Here is a 23,271-nt window from a genome sequence, read left to right on the forward strand (position 1 = left end):
CGCTCTTCCCCTCCCACATTCTCCTTCTACTTTATCCCCACTGGTTTTCGCTTTGTCTCTCTCACCTTGCAGGCAAGACCCCACAGGACTGGTCTCCCAAGAAAAACACACTTAGCTCCAAGAGCCAGAGCCTTTAGCACATCATTGCCAGTTCGGACCCCGCCATCCAGGTACACTTCGATTTTCCCTTGTACAGCAGCCACCACTTCTGTCAACGCATCGATCTGAAAAAGAGATACACACAGGCAGAAGGAGGGGATTTCTGGAATTTCTGACTTTCAAGGGATCATGGGACAGAGGTGCCCTCTCAGTGTGGGATAGAACTAGGAAGTCCAAGCTGAGACGATGCCCTTAACAACCACCACTCCCACCCCCATGCTTGAAGCTACTGGAGCTGAGGCCTTCTGGAATTCGGAATCATTTTCTGCTTCTCTTGCACTTGTTTCTACAAGTACAAGCTCTAGGCTGTAAGAATTACTTGGTTCTTCTTCACATCCTAAAAGGGACATTTTCCATTTACAACGTCCACTTTAATGTTTCTTTTCCCCTGAAGTCTAACCAGATAGGGTGACTTCTTTTCTTTCTTTCCATTTCTCTCTCTCTATTTCTAACTTCCTTTCTTACTTTTTTTCCCTTCCTTCTATTATTTTTCTTTGTTTTTATGTGAGAGAGTACATACACACAAAAGAAAGCAAGAACCCCTCCACAGGGTCTGACCATGCTGAGATAGTTTTTCCTCAATTCTTCATCCTGTCAGGATTCTGGGCCCCGTGTGTGCATGTCCATGCACCTGGTGTGCTTTTTAAGCCACAGAGCTGGACTGGAATCCTGTTGGCCATGTGGGATCTAGTTTTCTCTGCACAGCTCCTAATGGCTGTACTACAGAGCCAGCCCTAACTTTTTTTTCTTTTGCTATGGGTGTGTGTGCTCAGGGGAGAGAGACAGAGGGGGAAAGAGAAATCAAAGCCCTCCTAGGAGGGATGGCCACACCACAATCCTTTTCTTCTCCATTCTCTTCTCAGGATTTTGGGCATGCACGCATACATACCTGGCGTGTCCTTTAGGTCAATAGGTCCAGGACTCACACTGCAGAGTTGGCCTTGGGGGATCTAGCACCTTAACTACCATATCATCGTTTTTAAAGAACACTTTGACTTTTGATTTTCTTCTATCCCTCTGTTTCAAGGATGGCCTGGCTAGAAATATCCTCCATTACCAAGGTACCAAGTCTTTTTGGCAAATCAAGTGTGATCAGTCATGGCCCGAGTGTCTGCGTGGCTGCCTGTTTTGGAAAACTGGGCTGGATATTATTCTTCACATTTTGAACAACTTATCCCTGATTCCCTTACGGTTTATCTGAGGGATGGGATAAGAATGGAGCAATAATATTGCAAAAGCAAAACTTAAGTTTTTGAAACAAAAGCAGTGTTGAAGGAAACAACCAGCTCTGAAGAAATAATAATTAATGCAGTTTATTTCTAAGCACAAATGTGTGTAACCTAGGCCCAGAGTGGAGGCTAACATACCTTTCCCAGGGGTGATCAGATATAGGGTTTCCTTTTATCTGATTTTGAGAGTGAGAGACAAGGTTTGGAATTTAGTGAAAAGAGTTTTCCTTTGGTCTAGCCCCAAAAGGCTGGAAGCAGGGGGTGGGGGTGGGGACGGGGGCTTGTAGGCATGTGCCCAGAATCGTAAATGAGCACATGCAGTTTACAGTTCTTAGGCTGGTGATTGGAAAGGGGGTCTGTGTTTCACAAAGGCGTCAGCAAAGAGTGTACAGAGATAAGGGGGCTTGTGTACCTCACAAGATACTGTTTTCAAGGATAGGATTAGGAAGACTCCTGTTATCAAATGGGCAAAAATAATCCATTAATGTTTGTGGGCATGACTCACGTCAGGCCCTCTGGAAGGGATTTTGGAAATAGGAAAAAGCAGTCAGACTTCTGTCCTCTGCAGCTTATCTTTTTGGCTTAGTTTCTCCATTGGACTTTATCACATATTTTGCCTCTTTAATTCCAGGAACTGGGGCTAACAGGTCTTAACTACTAAGATGCCTCAGGCCATGGCATGCTCCTCCCTGGAAGGAGTGACAGTAGGTCCCTGGGGTCTGGAAGGAGGGGCCTCAGGGAGGGAGTTCTAGAAGGGCCCCAGAAGTCTTGCCTGTACTTCTCTGAGGAAGGACCAGAGAAGAGTTGAAATTGGGCTTGAGGGGGCCTTGTGCTGTGGAGGGAATCTGTTGGAATTTTATCTGAACAAGACCCTTGTGCTGAGATTGAGCAAAATTGGAAATCTGGGAGGAGAGAATTTTGTATCTAATTTACACGTGGAGGGGGAAAGTAATTTCTTTTTTGACTTCCAAGTAACAATTAGAGGGAGTTTATGTCCAAATAAGGACGAGTATTTTTATAGTCTATAGTACAATTTGGAATATTTCTGTGATGTTGTGAAAAAGAAATAAACAGATTTGCATAGACTCTTCCTGTGAGCCATGGTGGACAGTAAATTGACAATAATTTGGACATAGAATAGGGAGTTAAAATTCAACCCAAGCTGCAATGTGCCTTGACAGTTTTTTTTTTGTTGTTAACATTGCTATTAATTTCATTTTATTTATTTATTATCATCATAATCTTGTTTATATTACACTGAATTGCATATAACTTTACAGTGTATTACGTGGCTTTTTCAAAAGGGGACAGTTTTTTTTTTTTAATATTTATTTATTTATTTTGGAGAGGTTTTTGCTATAGGGCCCGTGAGCTCACCAGAAAGACAGAGAGAGACAGAGAGACAGACGGTGAGAAATCACCCCCCAGGGGGGATGGCCACGCCGTAATCCCTTCTCCTACATTCTCCTCTCGAGATCTTGGGCGTGCACACACATGCGCCCAATGTGAGTTTAAGACACCGGGTCTGGGACTTGAATCACTGTTGACTACATGGGAGTCCAGCGATATAACCATTACACCAGCTGCTGTTCCTGATGGTTCATTTTTAATAGGTCAGAACAGGACAGTCATTGGGGTCATCTGGAGATAATAGCTGATTCATCCTTTTCCCGTTTCCAGGAAGAAACATAAGGATAATGTAAGATACAGAACCTCTTAGAGGCAGGAGTTTCACTCAGAAAACTCACCCCCCTTAGGAGTGGCACCAGGCTGAGGGAGCAAGGCACTTACCTCCAACACAAAATTGAAGGGGATGTCAAAAAAAGTGGCATCTGAATGCAATATTAAAAACAAACAGGGAACCAGCAGTTAGTGTAATGGCTATGTCGCTGGACTCCCACGTAGTTGACCATGGTTCGTGACCCGGACCCAGTGGCTTTAAAACTCACGCCAGGTGCATGTGCGTTCGTGCCCAAGATCCGGAGAGGAAAATGGAGGAGAAGGGATTGCAGCGTGACCATCCCCCCTGGGGGGTGATTTCTCGGTTTCTGTCTCTATGTCTCTCTCTGTCTGGTGAGCGCACACGCCCTATAATGAAAAACCTCTCAAACCTCTCAAAAAAAAAAAAAACAAAAAAACAACCAAAAAAACAAACAAACAAAAAAACCAAGAAAAAGTGGCAAACTTTGACCTGCAAATTGAATGCTTTTTTTTTTTTTTTTAAAGGCTTTTGCCATAGAGCATGTGTGCTATCCAGAGAGACAGAGACAGCAAGAAGGAAAGTGAGAAATCATCCTCTGGGGTGATGGCCATGCTCAGTCCCTTCTCCAGTCTCCTCCTGGGATTTGGGGCACACGTGCACATGAGACCAGCATGAATTTCAAGCCTCTGGGTCAATTTTGATCAGATTCCAGGCTAGGGTTAAGATGAGGTAAATGAGGCAGGGTTATACAAACATAGGGCTGGATGCTGTCCTTATCTAAAGAGCTGATGTTTTGTTCACCATGAAATTTTTGCATTAGTTTTTAATTTTTAAATAGTGTGTTAAAATATTATTTATTTCACTAAATTTTTGGCACCTTCATAAACTTGAGACTGAGGCTAGTACCTCACTAGCCACACCCTAATTTTTTTGTTTGTTTATTTATTTATTTATTTATATTTTTTGAGAAGTTTTTGCTATAGGGTGTGTGAGCTCACCAGAAAGATGGAGACGGAGAGACAGAAAGCGAGAAATCACCCCCCAGGGGGGATGGCCATGCCACAAGCCTTTCTCCTCCATTCTCCTCTCAGGATCTTGGGCACACACACACACACGCACCGGGCATGAGTTTAAGCTGCTGAGTCTGGGACTTGAACCATGGTTGACTACATGTGAGTCCAGCGACGTGGCCATTATGCTAACTGCTGGTCCCAAGCTTATTTATTTATTTCTTCCATAAGTGAAGGAGACAGAGAAACAACCACTTTCAACACGATCTTGGCTATGTGATCCACTCCAGCCTTGGATCATGGGCTCACATGTGGAGTCCATTGCTGGGGTCTTCAGGGAAGTCTCTGGAGAGAGTTTTTTTTTTTTTTTTTGCTATAGGGCACATGCGCTTGCCAGATAGACAGAGAGAGACAGAGAGACAGAAAGCGAGAAATCACCCCCCCCATGGGGGATGGCCACACAGCAATCCCTTCTCCTCCATTCTCCTCTTGGGATCTTGGGCATGCACGCACACGTGCCCGGTGTGAGTTTTAAGTCACCGGGTCCGGGACACGAACCGCGGTGGACTACATGGGAGTCTAGCAACATAGCCGTTATGCTAACTGCTGGTCCCATTCAGGGAAGTCTCTGGAGCAAAGCCAGAACCTTCCTACATGGGTCAACCTTTTCAGAGTGTTGTATTTTATTGCTGCCCTGCCATCTGATCCGTCCCCATACTAATCTTGGTGCTGCCTGATGGTGATCTGAGTTTGGATGGTAAACCAAGCGGCCTGGAAAAATAACATGTCAATCAGCATGATGGGATAGGAGGAATGCTCCTGTCTTTGGCTCTTGCTTTAGCCAGTAGTCATTCTCTATTGAGGAGGTGCAATTAGTCTGCTTGTTTCTCCTCTTTTATCCCATTCTCCCAAGAGAGCAAGACTGGTAACTTGATTATGAGAGCCTGACACCTATCGTATAATGATTTACTAGTTTAATTTCAAAAACATACATTGTACCATTTGCTACATGTTGATGGTGGGCTCTTTGTTGCTTTTTGGCCCTATATAGGAAGCACAATTAGGTCTACAATGGCCTGCTACACTCTTTTGCATTCTCTTTCTGCCAATTGCCAAATGTGTGAGAGGTGGCTGTGGACACCTGGAAGATTGGGTAAGAGAGCTCAGCACCTGCTCTGCAGAAGCACTTTCTCCTAAGGTCATAGACCAAGAGTTGGCATGGGAAGTGGATGACCTAACCATGCCCTCAGTCCAAGCCTCACCAGAGAGCCACAGCTAAGTGTGCTCTTTGCTCTGCATGTGGGCTCATGGTCCTTCTGCCTGTTCTCGGCTAGCTAGAGCCTGACAGAGAGGAGGAGCTGAGTGACTGGCACATTCAATCTCCAAGTGTCACAAGTTTTGGAATGTACAAACCGGCTGATGTGGCATTTCTCTTTCCTGAAAATTATCTTTAAAAAGTAACTGAGAATGTGCTAAAGATTTTAGTTTAAGAGATGGTCACTGATGTATTGTTTAAAATAGTGAAAGGTGTCTTGACTGATATGCATGGTATTCATTCTGGAAAAAGAGATGTAATACACTGTAAAGATATATCTTATTATATGTAAATAAACAAGATTATGATAATAATAAATAAAATTAAAAAAATAAAATAGTGAAAGGTTGGAAGCAATTCAAAGTTCAACAGGAGGTTGTTTGTATAAATTGTCCATACTACACACTATTAAAAATAAAAGAAGCAGGTGTCACTTAGGAGGCATAGTGGTTAAGGTGACTGGATTCCACGTAGCCACTGTGTGGTTTGAGTCCTATACCCAGTGGTTTAAAAAATAGGCTGGGTGCATGTGTATGCTCAAAATCCCAAGAGAAGAATGGGAGAGAAGAGATTGGGCTGTGGTTAACCCTTTGGTGGGTACTTTCTCACTTCCTCTCTCTCCCTTTCTGGCAAGCACATATGCCCTATAGCAAATTAAAAAATAATAATAATAAGAGAAGCATTTACAAAAAAAAAATGATGATGGGGTCAGCAGGTAGTATAGAAATTAAGGTGTCTGAATCTCACATGGCTGACTCCATGGTTTGAGTCCCAGACCCAGTGCATTGAAAATCATGCCAGTCCCATGTGTGTGTGTGTCCAAAATCCTGAGATGAGAATGGAAGAGAAGGGATTGTGGTATGGCCATCTATCAGGGGCATGACTTCTCATTCTCTTTGTCTCTCTGGTGAGTGTACACACCCTGCAGCAAAAATCTTTTTAAAAATATGCTCTTAATACATTTCTAAGTGGAAGGAAGAAAATTACAAAATTTTATGTATAGTCTTTTAAACACAAAAAGTTATATTTGCATTAATAAGTGGATGACAATAATTACCAAAATATTGGCATTATAATAGTCATGAAATTTATTGATGATAGTCATGATTTTGATCTCTTTTTGTTTTTGTATAATTTATATTTCATCATCAGTAAACATATTTTAATCTATATATTAATAGTGCCAATAAAATTTAGGGGGAGGGGTTAGTCTGTAGCCTGGAAGTTAATTGAGCTGGCTCTTCCATGGCTGACTGTTCAGTTTTCGTGGTCTGAGAAACATGGTAGGCATGTGTGAATTTGTGCCCTAATTCCTGAGAACAGGGTTAAATGGAGGAGAAAAGATTGTGGTGTGATGGTGCCTTATGTGGGAAGGGGGGAGATGCTTCTTCCCTCTCCTGTTCTTTCTCTCTAGTGAGTGCACATTCCCTCTGGCAAATTAAAAAAAAAATTAGGTGGGAAAACCCCTCACTTCCTTTCTTAAAATGAGTCAAACAACAATAGAGGAATGTGTTTTTTTAAGAGGTTTTTGCTATAGAGCACGTGCGCTTGCCAGAAAGACAGAGAGAGACAGAGACAGAAAGCAAGAAATCACTCCCCAGGGGGGATGGCCATGCTGCAATCCCTTCTCCTCCATTCTCCTCTCGGGATCTTGGGCACACATGCACATGCGCCCGGCGTGAGTTTAAGCCACCAAGTCCGGGACTCGAACCACGGTCGGCTACATGGGAGTCCAGCGTGGTCTCAACAATAGAAGAACATTTTGAAAAAATATAGTATATGTATCTCTATGAAAATAAATCAAACAACTAATTCCATTTAAAGATTCTTTTCCTGTCTCCCTCCTCTTCATTTTCTTCTCCCCAAACTTCATAAACAAAAATAAACAAAAATTTATGAGTCTGGGGGAAAAATGTAGGCTGATGTAGATTTTTAGGCATTAAAAAATGTTATTCTGAAAGATGGCAATTTATTAGCTTAAGCAGGTCACCCCTCTTTCCTGCAGTGTGTCAGATGAGGTTACAATCCACCCACATATTCAAGGTTCATGCTGAAACTTGTCTTCAGCTGCAGGCAGGAGACCTCAGTGCCGTTGGAATATCTCTCTTATCCAATCTGATACTTTATTATCTGTGTGAAAGTGGACAAGGTGGCACCAGCAGTTGGCACAATGGCTATGTCACTGGACTCCCATGTAGTCGACTGCGGTTCAAGTCCTGTACCCGGTGGCTTAAGCTCACACCAGGAACGTGTGCATGTGTGCCCAAGATCCTGAGAGGAGAAGGGATTGCGGTGTGGCCATCCCCTCTAGGGGATGGTCTCTTGCTTTCTGTCTCTCTTTCTGGTGAGCTCACATGCCCTATAGCAAAAACAGCACTCAAACCGATAAAAAAAAACCCCCAAAAAAAAAAAAAAAAAAAAAAAGAAAAAAAAAAAGAAAAAAAGAAAAAGAAAGAAAGAAAGAAAAGAAAATGGGCAAGTTAGTTAACATCTCTAAACTGTATATTGCTGTCTGCAAGTGAGGGATAGAAACATTCATCTTGCAGCACTGTTGTGTGTCTTAGAGATGATGTGTAATATGTAAAGTTTGTGAAAACAGCCTGGCACACGCTAGGCTGTTATTGATGACTGTAACTCCTTACAGTTCACCGATACATACCAACACATGTGGTAAGGGTGGGAGAATGTGTACCAGACTGCACAGAGTATCTTTTATTCAAAAAATTATGTATTTAATTTTATTTATTTATTCATTTATTTTAATTTGATGAGAGAGAGAGAGAGAGGGAGAAAGCCACGAGGCCTGGGACTTGAACCATAGTTCAAGTGGGAGTCCAGCACCCTTAACCACCACACCACCTGCCGGCCCTGGCACAGAGTATCTTGATGTGGACACACACATATCCCTCTGAAGTCATCCTACTTACTGTAGCGGGGACCTCATCGAGCTGCCTCCCACCATGGTTGGAAACAATGATGCCTTGGACATTGTGCTTCACAGCTAACTCTGCATCTTCTTTTGTCAAAATTCCTTTAAGGATGATGGGCAATCGAGTTATGCCCTGAAACCAGGAGAGATCATTCCAGCAGAGAGATTTGGAGATAGAGGATACTTGTAAATAAGGTATTGAATTTTTCTGTGGGAGAATAAAAAGGAAATCTGAGTACGGAACTCCTACAAGAGTGCTTGACCCGTTCCAAAGATGACCTATTTGGAGAGCTGCCATTTACAAACTTGAAAAGAGGAGCAATGAAGTCCAACACTGCTTCTAGCTCCTTTTCTAATGAAATTTGTATAAAGGATTTCCTATTTAATTGCTCATTAACTAATTATTAATCTTATTTATTCTAGGATCTGAGAACACAAAAACAAATAAGAGACAGTCTCTAAAGAATTCAGAGCTTATTATGTGAGATAGCTGAGCAAAGCATTTATAGATCAACATGCTATATTAAGGCTAAGACATACACAAGGGAGTAGGGACTAAGCAATAATTCAATAATGCTAAACCGAATATAACCCACTATTTGTCCTTGGTTTGCAATGTGTATCTAACATAAATCCCAGTGTGCCTCTGGAATGATAAGTGATAAGATGATAAGGATTTCAGAGGATCTCAAGGCCAATTTGTGGTTAACGAGCAGAATGCTCTTACCTGGCTGGGTATCACAGTTCTTATTGGCTGATAATGTTGGCATTACTATCTCTATGACAGTCAGGAGAGTCCAACCTTACCATGACATTTTCTCTCTGGGATCCTCCCTTCCATTCAATTGTAGGAATTTTTTAAAAATTTATTTATTTATTTTTACATTTTTCCACAAACATTTACTTTACACATAATTTTTTTTTTTGGCTTATACTCCATAGTTCTTGACAGTAAATAAACAGCTTTCAAAATACTGAATTTTAAAGATAATGTTCAAAATATTTCTTATAATTTTGTTTGTGACTCTATAACAGCGGGAACAGTATGGTTTTAAATATTTTTGAGTAAATATTCACATGTCAACTATTCGAATTGTTGAAAAGCAAATGCCCAGCACACTAGTCACACATAAACCTTCTCAATTCAGTCCTGTCTACCAAGTATTCTGTGATATACCAGCTGGAGGCAAAGATCAGTCTCTTTTTCTTCCTTCAAAGTCTTTCTCAAGATAATCCTCTGGTGTGGTTGCTCTTTTGCAATCTCTACTGATTACAGTGCTGGCTGGAAAAGTCCAGGTTATTTTATGTTATAAATTCTTTCATATATTTTCTCTAATCCTCTCTGCCAGGCAGAACTATTTATGGTGCCAGGCCATCTTTCTAAGAGCTTCTGTTGGCTTACTTGAGATCCACCTTAGTTCCATAGTTTCCTGATTAATCTTCAGATATGATATTCCAGTCAAAGCCCTGTCCAATAGTGAGTATTTCCAATTCTGATTCAATGCAACAAGCATTATTGAACTTATGCAAATAACCCTTCTACCACAAAATAATACTCCCAAATATTTCCAATTCAAGAGGGGTCAGGAAGGAAGAATAGTTCATATTTCCGCTTAAAGAAACAAACAAAAAAATATTTTAACAAATTTCTGAACCTATCAACAACTCAAAAGAAAGTAAAATGTTTAAATTGGGAGTGGAAAAGTGCCCTTTGTAGTCACTGAGTTCAGAGATTCCAAACAGGTGTACAGTGCCATAACACTCCGTGGGTGAGTTCTTGGTGTGCAGAGGTACTGACTTCTCAGGTATCAAGGCAGTATGGTAGGGCCTGAGCTGGCTAGACTGGCTGGCCGGTCCAGTTTGTTGTGAGCATCCTCTTCAGAGAGTAAGTTTATTTATGTAGGCCATACAAAATGACCATTTTCTTTTAAAATATTATTTAATTTTATTTATTATTATTATTTTAAATTTGATATAGGGCATGCACACTCACCAGAAAGAGAGAGAGAGAACATGAGAAAGCAAGCTGCTAGGTCTGGGATTTAAACTGAGGTCGGCCACATGGGAGTCTAGTACCTTAACCACCATGTCACCTCCTAGCCCCATTTTCTAAGTGTTCCATAAAGCGAAATGTTGGATTAACTTCTTCAGTTTACCTATTCCATGACAAAACCCTTCTCATGGTTTCTCTATTTCTTAGCATCTAGTCCTGGCCAGAACACTTCTGGACAGTTCTAAGGCTGAGAACATTTGGTCTCATGTTTTGCTTATTTGAAAGCTCTGAGGAGCAGCAGCCAGAACTTTCCTTGAACTACTGAATCTCCATTGCCTGGCACAGAATATGTACCCAATAAATATTTGTGCAAACCAAGAGGGGAAGAAAAAAGAGGGAAGGAAGTTTTCCTCCTGTAATACTTGTTCATTGAATCTGGCATCTTTCGTACCTCTTCAGGTGCTCGAAGATCCTTCAGCATTAAGTTCATCTTCAAATCCAATTGATTTCTTATGTCATGTCGCCTATTGCCAACTGTGGGTACATCCACAGTGATTACCAAGGCTTTGAATCCCAGGGATTCTACCCTCTGGATCAGCTGTTTGTTTAGCTGCCGGTCTGGCTGAACATAGAGCTGAAACCATCGAAGACCACTGGGAGCAGTTGAAACAATGTCTTCAAGGCTACAACTGGCATACGTGCTGGTGATGTAGCAGATGCCAGCTGCTTGGGCAGCTGCAAAGCAAAGGACACAGCTCAAGTTGGAGGATGGAAGCATTCTGGACTGGGGAGAGAAGTCCTAGGAGGCTCTGATGCCTCTGGCCAGCTTATCTTATGACTGAAGGTAAATCTTCACTTCCTTTGGCTTCCCTGTAGGAGAAGATCTAAAGCTGTTTGCATTCTCTTCTGATGTTACCTGATTCACAAATCTTGTATTCCATAATAAAATATTTCCAGCTAATGATGTCATTTATTGGACCGTCGGAAAAGTCATGACACCTATTTGCATAGAAAAACAGAAAAATATGTAGGACTTTTCCAATGACCCAATAATTCCCAGAACTATATTGTGTGGCTTAAAGCCTTCAGAGGAGAAAGTGGGCTTCTTGTAAACTCCTTCATGGAGAAGAAGGGAATTAGAGAGTGCACAGGATGAAGGGTCTCCAGTGGAGAAGCCTAAACTTTGTAGTGGCAAAGTGTGATATCTGAATTAGAAGGGTGATAGTTTTACTACTTCTTTGCAGTGGGACCTTGAGCCTTGTTTGTTTGTTTTTGTCTATTAAATACCACTCATTTTCAGGGTTATTGGAAGATTAAATAAGATACTAGAATGAAAGCATTTTTAAAATTTTAAAGTGCCGTCCTGTACAAATGCTAGTGATAATGAGACTGATGATGATTGATGGTGGTGTTGATGCTGACACTGCTATGGCTGATGAACTCTGTATTTCTCATTTCCTCTTTATTCATCTCAGTGGGATTCTCCAACAGGTGAATGTCACTACCATTCTACAATCCATGGACAGGGAATTCGGTCTAATAAAAAATAATTTTTTTTCAAAAACTCATGTCACAAAAGATACTCCAATATTTTACTCCAGCCCACAACATCACATTAACTATAAAGATTTAAGACTGGTTCCTTTCCCCCACCACTGCCACGTGGGGCTGTGGCACACGATTGAAGAATATCCCGGGTTCCACTGGGGAAAGTTCTCCGGAGAAATGTCATTTGGCACACAGATGTTCACAATAAGATTCAGGAGGAATCAGACATGTGGAGAATAAGAGAACTGGAGAAACAGATGGAAGACACTTACTGGAGGACCGAAAGGGAAATGTTACCTAGCAGTTCAAGCCGGATGCGTAGTGACGGTTTTGATGAAGAAAGTCAAAGAGGCTATTAGAGGCCGAAGAATGAAATTTCTGGGACATTGGAAGATGATTTTCTAAAGGCTAAATCTTGGAACAAGAAGTTATATGATTATGAAGCTAACATGCCAGACAGATGGGGTCACAGTGGTTATAAAGAGTTATACCCAGAAGAATTTGAAACAGACAGTAGTGATCAGCAAGATCTTACCAATGGGAAAAAAAATCTCCCCAGGTAAAATCATCTACCCTTGAACCTCGCAAACACAAGAAGTCAATGAATTCCCACACACACACAAAACAAAAGGAAGAATAAAAGTCTCACACACACACACACACACACACACACACACACACACACACACACACACACACACACACACACACACACACACACACACACACACACACAAAAAAAAAAAAAAAAAAAAAGCCATAGACAGGTGTAACAGCAGATCCTTCAAGTGAATTCTCAGAAGAAACTGGAACTTCTAGTACCAGGAAAAAGAAAGAACATAAGCACAAGAAAAAATCCAGGAAAATCTCTCAAAAAATCTGCTTGATTGGGACCAGGAGTTAGCATAATGGCTATGTCATTGGACTCCCATGTAGTCGACCACGGTTTGAGTCCCGGACCCAGCAGCTTAAACTCATGCTGGGCATGTGTGTGCGCATGCCCAAGATCCCGAGAGGAGAATGGAGGAGAAAGAATTGCGGTGTGGCCATTCCCCCTGGGGGGTGATTTTTCGCTTTCTGTCTCTTTCTTTCTGGCGAGCGCATGCACCTTATAGCAAAAACCTCTCCAAAAAAAAGAAAAAAAAAAAACCAAAACCCTGCTTTATTCTTAGACAGAAAGTGACAGTTCCCAATCAGATGATTCAGAGTCCAGCAGTTCTGAAGAAAGTGAAGAAAGAGACACTAAGAAAACCAAAAGGAAAAAGAAAGAGAAAAAAGTTCATATCCTTATAGCCAATAATGAAATACAGGAGAGGACAAATAAACACACAAATTGGAAAGTAGCTACAGATGAAAGGTCTGCTGAGACCTCAGAGGATGACTAAATGGGAAAGAAGCATTCTTATTTCCCTCTGGACTGGAATACTTGCAGTTCTTATGCCTTGGGGTTTTACACGTGACTCTTGTTCAGCACAGAGGGCCTGAGATCAGAGCTGTTTTGTGCCATCCAAATGTGTTCGGACAGAGTTGTCTTCTATTTTGGCCTGTTAAGCTTGATCCCCTTTTCTTGTTAGTAAGGAATCTGGTATTTTGTCAAGACGATTTCTTGAAGAGATTGTTTTTGCAATGAACCACATTCAGTGTAGAGTATATACACAGCAAATTAAAGGACCTAGAAAGCTGCATTCAGTAATGACCTGGATACACAATTAGAATATTGAATTTGGGGTAGACAATGGGTGGAATCAAGAGGTGGTATGTAGAATGGATGATAAGGGAACACCGTTGTTCTTTTGTTTAAAGTTAAAAAAACTATAAAGATTTAATAAACTAGTCATATTCATATAGGATATGCATGTTTCAACCTAACTAAACCTGGTTCCTAACCCCATCAAACTGAATGTTTTTTTTTTTTTTTTGAGAGATTTTTCTATAAGGCAGGTGCACTTGCCAGAGAGACAGAGAGAGAACGCAAGAATTCATCCCCTGGGGGGATGACCACGTCACCCTCCCTTCACCTCCATTCTCCTCTTGGATTTTGGGTATGTGCACACAATGCACCCCCTTTTATATTTAACATCCTTAGATTCATTGTTTCCTGCATCACAGAGTCAAAGGGAAGGGAAAGACCCTAGGGAAGTCCTAAGCAACTCATCAAAAACAGATTTGGCAGAGAGTAAAGATTATAAAGGAGTCATGAGAGTTTTCAGGCTTGCCCTTTTCATACTCTTCTTCTCCCTACCTCTACTCTTTCCTCTTTTCCTCCTTCTCCTCTTTATTTTTATTTTTAAAATTTTTGTACATTTTTGCCAGAGGGCATGTGGCCTGCTGAAGAGAGACACAGAGAGAGAGAGAGACTGAGAGGTGAAAAAGTGAGATGTACTTACCTCCCAGGGGGCATAGTCACACCACAATCCCTTCTCCTCCATTTTTCTCTCATTTCAAGATTTTTGGAACATATGCACACATGCCCAGCATGTTTCTTAAGCCATTGGGCCTGGGGCTTGAGTTATGTGCTTGGCCATATGGGATCCACTCACCTTAATCACCAGGCCCTGTCCTTCTTATTATTACAGTTACTGCTTTTGGTGGAGAAGAATGGGAGGGTGGGATAGGAAAGAGGAATTTACTAAGAGGGAGATATACCATACGAGAGACTTTTTGTCAAATAAGATGATAAGGTAAAAAGAAAAAAAGGGAAATAAAATAGTTGGGCAAAAGCAACAGCCAGGGTCTTATGTGAAGACCTAATGTCGTGATTCTCTTCTTATCTAAATTCACAGACTAGTCATTCAGCCCAGCCCTGGCCTGTAAGAGGCCATAGAGAGCTAGCTCTTGGGACCGTATCGAGCATCTCCACAGATGGTATGAGCCAGAGGAGCTAGAATGCCTCTTCCAAGGAATGACTTGGTGGGGTTTTAGCACCCTACTATTCATCAGTAACCCATGACCCACTTGAACTATCCTGTGTTATGAAAAATGCTTTCTCAATCTTCCATAAAATGTAATACATACTTATCTTTAAGCATTCTCTTTCCCAACTTCCTTAAGTTCAGCTGGAATGCTCTTCCTATACTGGTGCTCGCTGCCCCTCTCTGAGGGAGGCCTCCTGCACAAGTTTGGACAGAAAGGGAGTGTCCAGAAGGGGTTGGTTCATACCTCTGGCTGTGCTCATTTCTCCATCTGGCCAGGCGACACAGTGGAAACCTGAGGGTGCAATGCAAATGGGGGCACTGATCTCAGCCCCTTGGATTGTGGTCCGGGTGTCCACCTCAGACACATCTCTCAGGTACCGTGGACGCAGGCGAATTCTGTGCGTGACAACAAAGAGATTTCTGACAGGTGGGATTAGTCTCCAGGATGCAAGTATTAAGCTGAGACCCTGACCTCTGGCGTAGGTCTACATGAGAGTAGGTCTTGTGAAAACCTTGGGGGGTTTGGCTGGCTGAAAGCTGAGGAAGTGGCATAGGAGGCTTACCTCCAGGAGGCCTTTCCCAGCACCTGTTCCACATTAGCCCAGTCTCCTCTGATTGTGAGTGTGTGTAAGGGCCACACCATTCCCTGCCTTGCTCTGGCAGGGGTCTGGGTCTTTGAGCCATGTCTCACTGACTAGACTCTTAGTGCTTGGAGGGTCTGAGCGATTTATCCTAACAAGACCTAGAATGGAAATGAATAGGTGGGAAGGAGTTCCAGTCACTTTCCCTCTCGGGTTAGAAACGAGTCTCTGGAAACTCAGAAAAGGCCACTGAAAGAACAAATTCCAGAGGATGAGCATGGCTTTATTTACTAGAGGTCAATTAATGTGAAAATTTGACTTAAATACTGTTTTAAAAGAAGGTGGAGGGACCAGCAGTTAGCGTAATGGCTATGTCGCTGGACTCCCACGTAGTCGTCCGCGGTTCCAGTCCCGGACCCGGTGGCTTAAACTCACACCGGGCGTGTGTGCGTACGTGCCCAAGATCCCAAGAGGAGAATGGAGGAGAAGGGATTGCGGCGTGGCCATCCCCCCTGGGGGGTGATTTCCTGCTTTCTATCTCTCTGTCTCTGTCTGTCTGGCGAGCGCACGCGCCCTATAGCAAAAACCTCTCACAAAAAAAAAAAAAAAAGAAGGTGGAGACTTCATAAATTCTATGACGATAGATAGCACACATTTAAGACAAATACTTAACCTCAAAGTCCAAACTTTTTTTTTTGGAGAGGTTTTTGCTATAGGGCGCGTGTGCTCGTCAGACAGACAGAGAGAGACATAGAGACAGAAAGCGAGAAATCACCCCTCAGGGGGGATGGTCACGCTGCAATCCCTTCTCCTCCATTCTCCTCTCGGGATCTTGGGCACGCACGCACACAAGCCTGGCGTGAGTTTTAAGCCACCGGGTCTGGGACGCGAACCGTGGTCGACTACGTGGGAGTCCAGCGACATAGCCATTACGCTAACTGCTGGTTCCCCAAACATTTTTGTTTTTCACAGAATGTTATTTCTGTACACAAAAGCAGAAACATTTTCCTGGAAACACTGACTGTACACACTTGAGTAAGAGAGTGCTGTGGTTTCTGTTTCCCCTATAGTCATGTGTTGTAGTTTAAGGGTGAAGGTCTTAGGAGGAAACTTCTTGCCTTCAAGATGGCTAAAGATGTGACCTTTGAAAGGGATTAAGTGCATAAAGTAGGGTGTTATTGACTCCTAGGGGGCTTTAAGAAGAGAGCCACATGAACACAGAGCATGCTCTCCTGCCCTTTGCCTTGTGATGCAACCAGAAGATCCCCAGAAGGGGCCCCTGGGCTTTGGTCCTCCAAACCATGGGCTAAAGTAAGCAGTTTTTTTTTTTTTTTTTTAAATAAAAACTCAGTTTTAGGTATCTTCAGTTATTAACAACAGAACAGATTAGAAAACATAGCCTCAGTTACTTATCTGTGAACTAGGAGTAATCATCCTAATTTCTCCAAAGTTTTGTGAAGACAAAATGAGATAAAGTGGATAAAGTGCCAAGTATGGTGCTAATTATGAGAATCCAGAATAGAGTGCCTACTGTGTATTCCACTTTTCAGTTTTCTCTTAACTATCACAGGGGGTCAGCAGACTTTTTCTATAATGAACCAAATAGTGAATCCTGCAGATTTGCAGGCCATCTGTAGGCTTTGTGGGCCATTAGGTCTTTGCCACAATCATTCAACTCTACTATTGTAGCCCAAAAGCAACCATAGGTAGTATTATAGTAAAGGACTAAGCATGGCTGTGTTCCCATAAAGCTTTATTTGTGGATGCTGAAATTTGAATTTTGTATATATATATTTTTCCTTTTGTAGTTTTGCTATAGGGTATGTGTGTTCACCAGAGGGGGGTGTGTGTGAGGGGGGATGTGAGGGGTGAAGGCCACGCTGGAGACCCTTCTCTTCCATTCTCCTTTTAGGATTTTGGGCACACACACAGCATTTTTTTTAAGTCACTGGATCTGGGACTCACACAGCCATGTGGGATTCAACACCTTAATCACTATGCCACCTGTTGGCCCAGGGTTTCATATAATTTTTAGGTGTCACAAAATTTACTTTTTCTGACTTTCCCCCCAATTATTTAGAAGTGAAAAAGCATCCTTAGTGTGTGGACCATATGAAAACAGGTGGTGAGCCAGGCGTGGCCTCGTGGGCTGCTGTTGGTTGGCTCGTGTCTATCCCCTAGTTTTTCCATCTAACTCTTTTTCATTGAATCAAGGTCCTATCATCCTCAAGACTCCTCACTCAGATCTTCATATTTTCTCCAAGCCTGAGTTCTCTCTCCTTTCATTTTCTCCTCTAAGTTGTAAGTTTAGGACCTCAGGAGATCTAAGCTTCTCTCTGTCCAGGTGATTTATTACCCTGGACTCTTGTCCTATCTTGATAAGTTGCAAAGTTGCTAAGACACAGACAATGATGATTTACTTGTCATAATTCTAAGATCAATTCCTTCTCCATTCATCTTCTCTCCAACACCCTGCCCACTTCTTCTCCCAAAACAAAGCAAAACACCAACATATGATTATACATTGAGTATTCTGTCTTCTCTGGAGGTAGAAACAAGGACTACTGCTATCTAAGGAGCTCTCAACCAATTGCACCTTAGTTTACCAATGGAAAGGATATAGAAGACCAAACTTTTTAAATGCTGTGATGTTGTCGTCCCGTGTTAAGCCTTCATCAGCCCCTCCTTCAATATAATCCCAAGTTGACTTAGACAGCCGCTCCTGAGCCTGTGCCCGAAAGTCTGTCAAACACACCAAGGGCATTTCTGAACCTTTAAAGGAAACAAAATTTAGTAAGAACACTTCAGATGTAGAGGAGAGGGTGAAGAGGAAACTACAGTGAAAAGTTGTTTAGATTCAATATTGACCATCCTGCATTCTTTATCTTAATGGAATATTGACAAACATGCTGATTCTTAAGCTAAAAGGCAGGGAGTCATATCCCACTCCTCACTCCTCCACCCCATTCCCAAGTCCTGATTATTTGGTCTTATAAATATCCTTCATTTCTGCCCTCTACATTCTATGTGCATTGCCTTGGTTATAATTGAGGCTCTTAGGAAGATTATTACAAAAATAACTTCTAATTGTCTGTTGCTCCCAGATTCATTTTCTGTGTTGTCTTCTTCCATCTGCCTGGGGACTTTCTAAAACGTAAGTCTGATCCTGCCCTTACGTATCAATGTACACATTTCATGGCATGCACATGGCTAAGCACCTGCTCCTAACTGCCTCACCAGCTTTCCTTGTACTTGTCATTTGAATCACCACATGGAAAAAGTGGGCTGAATTGATACTAATATCTGGTAGTTCCTGTGTACTTGGATGTCTGAATTGCCTGAGGCTGGGGATGATACGCAAAAAGATGTTTCCTTGACTGGGTTGTTGAATATGTTTCTTAATATTATTAAGAGGCTCAAATATCACCATCTACTTCTTTGTGATCTTTGCTCATTTTGAGTCCAAGGAAACAATGAATGCTTCCATTCATTCTCATCCATAATCTTAGCTCTGTAAACCTCGAACTTGGTACTTCTGGTACAACCTCCTTTGAAAAGGGAAAGTGGGCAGCTTGAGGATCACTAGTAAATTTCTGCAGTCAGAGTGAGGGCAATGGGAATAAGAGAGAAGAGATGCTGAAGGCACTGGTTGTAGTCAGTCACAACACACTGGCCTCCTACATAAGAAGATTCCAGAAGGAAAGTTGAGAAATCTGAAGTACAAGCTCTAATCAGCTCCTGGGCAGTGGTTGGTGTGTGAATATTAACCAGACTGTAGGAAGAAACTAAATGGCTTGTAAGTCATTGATTGAGGGAAGGGTTTAGGCTCCAGGAACCAGAGTTTCCACCAGAAAAAGAGGAGTTCCTCTAATGGACAAGGGGGGCAAAAAGCCCAGGTGAAATGTGGTGGTAGAAGGTCTGGCTGGGATGGGGTGGATCAGAACTGGACTGAGGGAAACCAGAACCAAGCAGAGCCAACCAGAGTTCAAATCAAACAGAGAAGTGGCCCATAATACTTACTAAAGGGCTAAGAGAAAAAAATTACCTAACAGAACACAGAACTCCTGGACATGCAGGAGGTTACAGGTGGAGGCTGGGAAGAGGAATTTGGAGTATAGCTGCAGAGCTTTCTGCAAGGTGCCTTGTGTGTGGGTGGGGAGAGAGCTATTGAGGTGCTGAGTGAATTCTAACAAAGTACAACACCATATCTAATTTAACTCATTGCTGTCTAACCCTCTAGAGGGTCAATAAACCTTAGTCAAATGAGTTAATCATTGCATTTATCCAGCTATATTGCAATTACTTATTTGTAACTCTGTGTGCATAAAAAGAGTTAATGTAGCAGGCCTGAGATTGTTATTCTTTGAAAAGCCTGCTTGCAAGGTTGGACTTTGGGAGGCATCTGGGAACCTGGATTTTAGTAGGATTCCTACCATTCTCTGATAAGAATGGCTGATCTTGTTTAAACTGCATAAACAACATGGCTTATGTAGAATATCTGCATTCCCTCTGAGAGCCTAGAATTTTGGTATGAGCTAGGCAAGTGTGATCACATGACCAGACTCCAACATAAAACTTTGGGCATTGAGTCTCCAATGAACTTCCCTGCTAGACACCATTTTATACATGTTGCCACATCTTGTTGCCAGGGAAATTAAGGGCACCCTCAGTGATTCCACTGGGAGAAGATTCTTGGAACTATATACCTGGTTTCTTTCAGATTATTCCCCAGGAGCTTTTTTCCTTTTGCTAGTTTAGTTTTATATCCTTTCACTGTAATACGCCATAGCCTTAGTCATGTACTATTCCTGTGCCCCTCCAAGCAATGCACCTGGGACCTTCAACATACTTCGTACTCTCAGGCATTAGGATAGTGTGTGACATATGTATTCATTACTTGGATTTAACATTCGCTCTCTGTCATTCTCTGACTCACTGGATACTAATTCTCCACCAGGTTTCAACTCTTGATACCACAACAAATCCACACATCTATAATCACACACTCAAAGAAATGTCTTCTGTACATTTTTAGCATAATGTCTAGCACAGTTCTAGACACAAAGCTTGTGTCTAATTCAAGAAAAATTGCTCAGAATCATTTATAGTTACTTCCTGGAAGAGTGTGAATTATGTATTTGAAAGCTGCTTGAAATAAATTACCCCTCCCCCAGTGTCCTTGTATATAATGAATGCTATTTTAATCTCATTTCTACCCCTCTTCTAATTTCTCCTAAGCCTCTCTTTGATCTACTAGTTGCCTTCAACTTATCAGTAAAGTATATAGAGAAAATATTAGTCTCTTCATTTTGCATTTGAAGAGAATGAGGTCTAGGACACAAAGTAAGCTGTGAAAGATCAGGCAGTAAGTTATTACAGAAGATGGTTCTGGAATCATGTGTCCAGATAGCCTCTACACATAGTCTCTCTATTTTCAATTTCATGGAAAGAGTAAAATAGTTGGTTCACATAAATTACTTGTTATAAGATTTTGTACACTTAAAATATAATTATGCATTTTTTATAACATTTGTAACACTTAGTATCTAGTTCCTTGTTTTTGTTAGAGGTCCAATATAATGACTACAATTTAAAATAAAGAATAACTTCATTATTCAAAGCTTTTCCTAAATTCGGGAAGAAAGGAACTAAGCATAATATGCTTTTGTATATTTCAGTTTGGTTTATATCAGACTCAAGGCCACAAGAAATTAAAGGGAGGATTCAAGCTATCTAATGATTTTGTTGCATTTCCTTTTTTTTTTTTTTCTTTTCATCTCTAGTCCAGTATTTTTTCTTCTTTTCTACCCCAAGTGCTTAAGAGAACAAGACAGGAAAAAAGAATAAAACTTTCTTGCTCCTTGACCAAGTGTTAGATTTTGCTCTAGGAACTTTAGCTCATTTAGCCTCTTAGGCTTTTTGTCTATATAAAATGGTAAGGTACAATGAACATACCAGTGACAAGGAAGCTATGGTCTAAAAGCAAAGACCTTCAGCAGTACCTGTTAAAAACTCCTCTCTGACCAAGGAAGGAGAAGGGACACAGACCAGAACTGGTAGGCATTTTGAGGAAGACTTTGATTTCTTCAGTATTGAAATCTAGAGGCCAGCCCATGATGCGGTTAAGGTGACTTGATCCCACATGACCAGCTCTGAATCTTAAGCCCTGGAATTGTCAACTTGAGAAACATGCCTATACATGTGCGTGCAAGCCCAAAGTCCTGAAAGGAGAGAGAAATGGAGAAGAGATTGCATTGTGGACATTCCTCCTGGGGTGCTTTCTCACTTTCTTTTGTTCTCCTTCTTCCTAGCCCACTTTTTCCCCACTGCTATCATGTCTAAATCAGAGTCTCCTAAAGAACACGAACAACTGCAGAATCCCTTCATAGGAGGGTTGAGCTTTGAAATTACCAATGAGAGCCTAGAGATCCATTTTGAGCAATGGGGAACATGCATGGATTGCGTGGTAAGGCAAGGTCCAAAAATCAAGCGCTCCAGGGACTTTGGGTTTGTCATCGTGGATGAGGTGGATGACCTCAGGCCAGATTAAACAACTAAAAAGATACTGCATCTGATCAGATGCCAGTGGTCTAGATAACAAGTTATCTTCCTTTGAAGATTTCTTATGATTCATAATTCGTGTTAGCGTCACTTTAGAAACTCTGGGTTATCAGAGCTTACATTTGTATGGGCTCTCCTCCCTTACCTCATCCCTTGCCCTTTCCCAGGCATTCTGGAGAAAAACCTCAGGGTGAAAATCACAGTGTAAGCTGTGACAATAAAATGAGAGAAACAAAGTCTGCCTCATAGAAAAAAAAGTACTCCCTGGTCTCCCTTATGTACAGAAATCAAAATAAAGTGACCTTCTAGAAGGAGGGAAGTGAGGAATCACTGCTTCAGGCTGGGAAGGATGGGAGTGGGATGAAGGCAGACTAGAGGGATGTGGCTTAATGAAAACTGAATGTCAGCTCGATAAGAGGAACAACTTCTAGCATTACAAAAGTCAGTGGGGAAAATGTAGTTTAACAATGACTTACTAAATATCTCAGAGTAAGTAAAAAAGAAGTTCTTAAATGTTCCCAATTCAAATTGATGATACATGGTTAAGATGGAGGCTATACTAATCACCCTGATCTTGTCACTCCACATTGTAATCTCGTGTTGAAAAATTTCATTGTATCCCCGCAAATATGTAACATTATATTAATTAAAATTTTTAAAATAAATGCTTTCTGCCTGTGGACACCACTGGGAAAGCATCATTGAAGTCTTTCTTCTCACTGCTGTTATGTCTAAATTGGAGTCTCCTAAAGAGCTCAAACAGCTGTGGAAGCTCTTCATTGGAGGGTTGAACTTTGAAACTACCAATGAGAGCCTGGGGAGCCATTTTGAACAATGGGGTATGCTTGCAGTCTGCAGTAATGTGAGATCCCAAAACAAAGCACTCTAGGAGCTTTGGGTTTGTCATGTATGCCACTGTGGAGGAGGTGGGTGTAGCGATGAATGCAAGGCCACACAAGGTGTGTAGAAGAGCTGTGAAACTAAAAGAGGGCTGTCTCAAGAGAAGATTATCAAAGACAGGTGCCAACTTACCTGTGAAAAAGACTTTTGTTGGTGGCATTAATTAAGATACTGAAGAACATCACCTAAGAGATTATTTTGAATAGTATGAGATAATTGAAGTGATTGAAATCATGACTGACCATGGCAGTGGCAAGAAGAGGGGTTTTGCTTTTGTCACCTTTGATGATTGTGACTCTGTGGATAAGATTGTCATTCAGAAATACCATAGTGTGACTGGCCCAATTGTAAAGTAAGAAATCCAAGTCAAGAGATGGCTAGTCTGCGCGGCGGCGGGCCCGGGCCTGCGTGTGGCCGCCCGGCCTGTGC

General features: G+C 41.7%; 1 protein-coding gene and 1 pseudogene across 2 annotated transcripts in view; one reads left to right on the plus strand and one right to left on the minus strand.

Moving 5' to 3' along the window:
- Positions 1-23,271, minus strand: part of HAO2 (hydroxyacid oxidase 2) — a 38,969-nt gene that overhangs the window by 2,460 nt on the left and 13,238 nt on the right. The window contains exons 2-6 of one of the 2 annotated variants that reach the window (XM_014583312.2): positions 18,015-18,153; positions 15,045-15,220; positions 10,789-11,072; positions 8,343-8,552; positions 66-224 (exon numbers count right to left, since the gene is read on the minus strand). In XM_014583312.2, coding sequence (XP_014438798.1) covers positions 66-224; positions 8,343-8,552; positions 10,789-11,072; positions 15,045-15,220; positions 18,015-18,145 — 960 coding nt within the window. In that variant the 5' untranslated portion in view covers positions 18,146-18,153. The remainder of the gene's footprint in view (positions 1-65; positions 225-8,342; positions 8,553-10,788; positions 11,073-15,044; positions 15,221-18,014; positions 18,154-23,271) is intronic. The other variant, XM_006166299.3, reaches the window with a different exon arrangement.
- LOC102475909 (uncharacterized protein NKAPD1 pseudogene) lies at positions 12,023-12,553 on the plus strand (annotated as a pseudogene).

The sequence above is a fragment of the Tupaia chinensis genome, unplaced genomic scaffold (genome assembly GCF_000334495.1).
Source record: "Tupaia chinensis unplaced genomic scaffold, TupChi_1.0 Scaffold144247_1, whole genome shotgun sequence".
NCBI lineage: Eukaryota > Metazoa > Chordata > Mammalia > Scandentia > Tupaiidae > Tupaia > Tupaia belangeri.